This window comes from Microtus ochrogaster, chromosome 18, assembly GCF_000317375.1.
Source record: "Microtus ochrogaster isolate Prairie Vole_2 chromosome 18, MicOch1.0, whole genome shotgun sequence".
Classification (NCBI taxonomy): Eukaryota; Metazoa; Chordata; class Mammalia; order Rodentia; family Cricetidae; genus Microtus; species Microtus ochrogaster.
The window spans coordinates 25,789,836-25,791,966 of NC_022020.1; the positions used below are offsets into that span (position 1 = coordinate 25,789,836).

Here is a 2,131-nt window from a genome sequence, read left to right on the forward strand (position 1 = left end):
CGTGTGGGCTCACAATGGCGAGGTGCGCACCTCCAGGCTGCTGAGCGAGCGTGATGCACCCAAGCACAGGTTGCTGCTGCTGGTTAAGGACAATGGCGATCCTCCGCGGTCTGCCAGTGTCACTCTGCATGTGCTGCTGGTGGATGGCTTCTCTCAGCCCTACCTGCCTCTGCCTGAGGTGTCGCGCGACTCTGTACAGGACAATGAGGACTTACTCACACTCTATTTGGTCATCGCCTTGGCGTCTGTGTCTTCGCTCTTTCTCTTGACTGTGCTGCTGTTCGTGGGGATGAGGCTGTGCAGGAGGGCCAGGGCGGCGTCTCTTGGTGGTTGCTCTGCTCCTGAGGGCCACTTTCCTGGACACCTGGTGGACATCAGTGGCACGGGGACCCTGTCCCAGAGCTACCAGTATGAGGTGTGTCTGACCGGGGACTCTGGGACTGGTGAGTTCAAATTCCTCAAACCCATGGTCTCCAACCTGTTGCTTCAGGATGCTGGGAGAGAAGTTAAGGAAAGTCCCCACTGCAGGGATAGCTTTGTATTCAACTAAGTGTTGTCAATTCCTAGACGTTGTCATTTTAAGAAATGTCCTTGTTTCTAAGAGGTTTTCTACTAGTCTAACCTACATATTCTTAATTGCGCTGTTTTTATTGGTATGAAGATACTAGGCTTTTAGTTGCACTAATCATATTTAATCTTTTTCTCTGCATATGCATATCTCTTGATTATTAGGGTTATTATAAACCTTAATAACCCAAATTGTATAAATTTTCTTTGAATGATAGCTCTTTTTAAAAGGCTTATTCTTTTATAATAGATACAGCTTTCTGCCTGCATGCCAGAAGAGGGCGCCAGATCTCATTATGGAAGGTGGTTGTGAGCCACCCTGTGGGTGCTGGGAATTGAACTCTGAACCTCTACAAGAGCAGCCAGTGCTCTTAACCTCTGAACCATCTATCTCCCCAGTTCTCTGAATGATACTCTTAATGATCTTCTGAGGCATTTCAGTGCCCTCAAGAAAACTTACATTTGTGCATGAATTTGTGGCACCTGCTCTTTCCATGTAATTTGATGTTTTCAAAGGTAGATTGTTAAAGATCACTTAAGTTGCCTGGATCCTTCTGCACGAATAGAAAGTAACGTTACATCATGTTCACTTTCAGACCAGAGCCCTGAATAGTCAAGTCATAAAATTTCAATGGTACGTGAATGTAGACAGGGTTGTGACATTCTTTGCTTGTGAGCATCATGCACGCTAGTGGTCTTGTTTATTTGGCTTCAGGTATCCTGGAAATACTAAGGTCAAAGTTTTGAATTCTTATGTGATAAAAATTAAAGAGAAAATATAAATTAATTTCTCATTTCACTTATTAAATAAAATTGTTGTATCACTGCCTTGCCATAATCTCTTTTAATAATTAATCTCAGAATCAGAATTTTGTCCTTTCTTTCTTAAAAGGAAAATGCAGGGCTCTTGAGGGCCTCACATTTATCTTTTTTTTTTCTTTCCTCATACAAAGAAATCCAAGCATGGGGTAATGTGTGTGCCTTTTCTGGAAGCTTTTCGACACCTTTAAAATGATTTTTTTTTTGAAGTTTGGTTATTTTGTTTGATTCTGTTTATTAACAGATTTGAAAATTTTCACATTTTGTTTCTTGGTGGAGTTGGGTAGAGTTTATCAAGCAGCAAAGATTACTTTTGGTGTTAAATCATTTTGTTTTGTTGTTTAGCGTACCCTTCAGTTTTCTCGAGTTAAACTGATGAGTAATAATGAATAGTATTGTGCTTGTTAATAAAGTGGGGCAATAGCATACTTATTGATTTGTAATTACAGCTTTCTGTTGTGTTCAATAAGCCCGTAGAACTGATTGCTTGGTTTCTAACTCATTACATGTATGTAGATAAGTAAGACTATATCGAAACTTCTCAAAGTTTTGGCAGAAAATGAGCAATTGAAAAGCTTTCTTTATATCCCTCTATTTATTTCAAATCAATCAGTCTATTTGAAGAGAAGTAGTTGTAGTTTTACCCACATTTATCTTCTCATGAAAGCATGAACATGGGATGTACTCACTCATATATGGTTTCTAGCCATAAATAAAGGACATTGAGCCTATAATTTGTCATCCT

General features: G+C 40.1%; 1 protein-coding gene across 4 annotated transcripts in view; it reads left to right on the forward strand.

The window, feature by feature from the left end:
* Positions 1 to 1,473, forward strand: part of LOC101999892 (protocadherin beta-6-like) — a 13,105-nt gene extending 11,632 nt beyond the window's left edge. Inside the window, exon 2 of one of the 4 annotated variants that reach the window (XM_026783455.1) lies at positions 416 to 1,473. In XM_026783455.1, coding sequence (XP_026639256.1) covers positions 416 to 550 — 135 coding nt within the window. In that variant the 3' untranslated portion in view covers positions 551 to 1,473. Of the gene's footprint in view, positions 1 to 22 lie in introns of all 4 variants that reach the window. The other 3 variants (XM_005355995.3, XM_026783456.1, XM_013349606.2) reach the window with 3 other exon arrangements.
* The last annotated feature ends 658 nt before the right edge of the window (positions 1,474 to 2,131 follow it).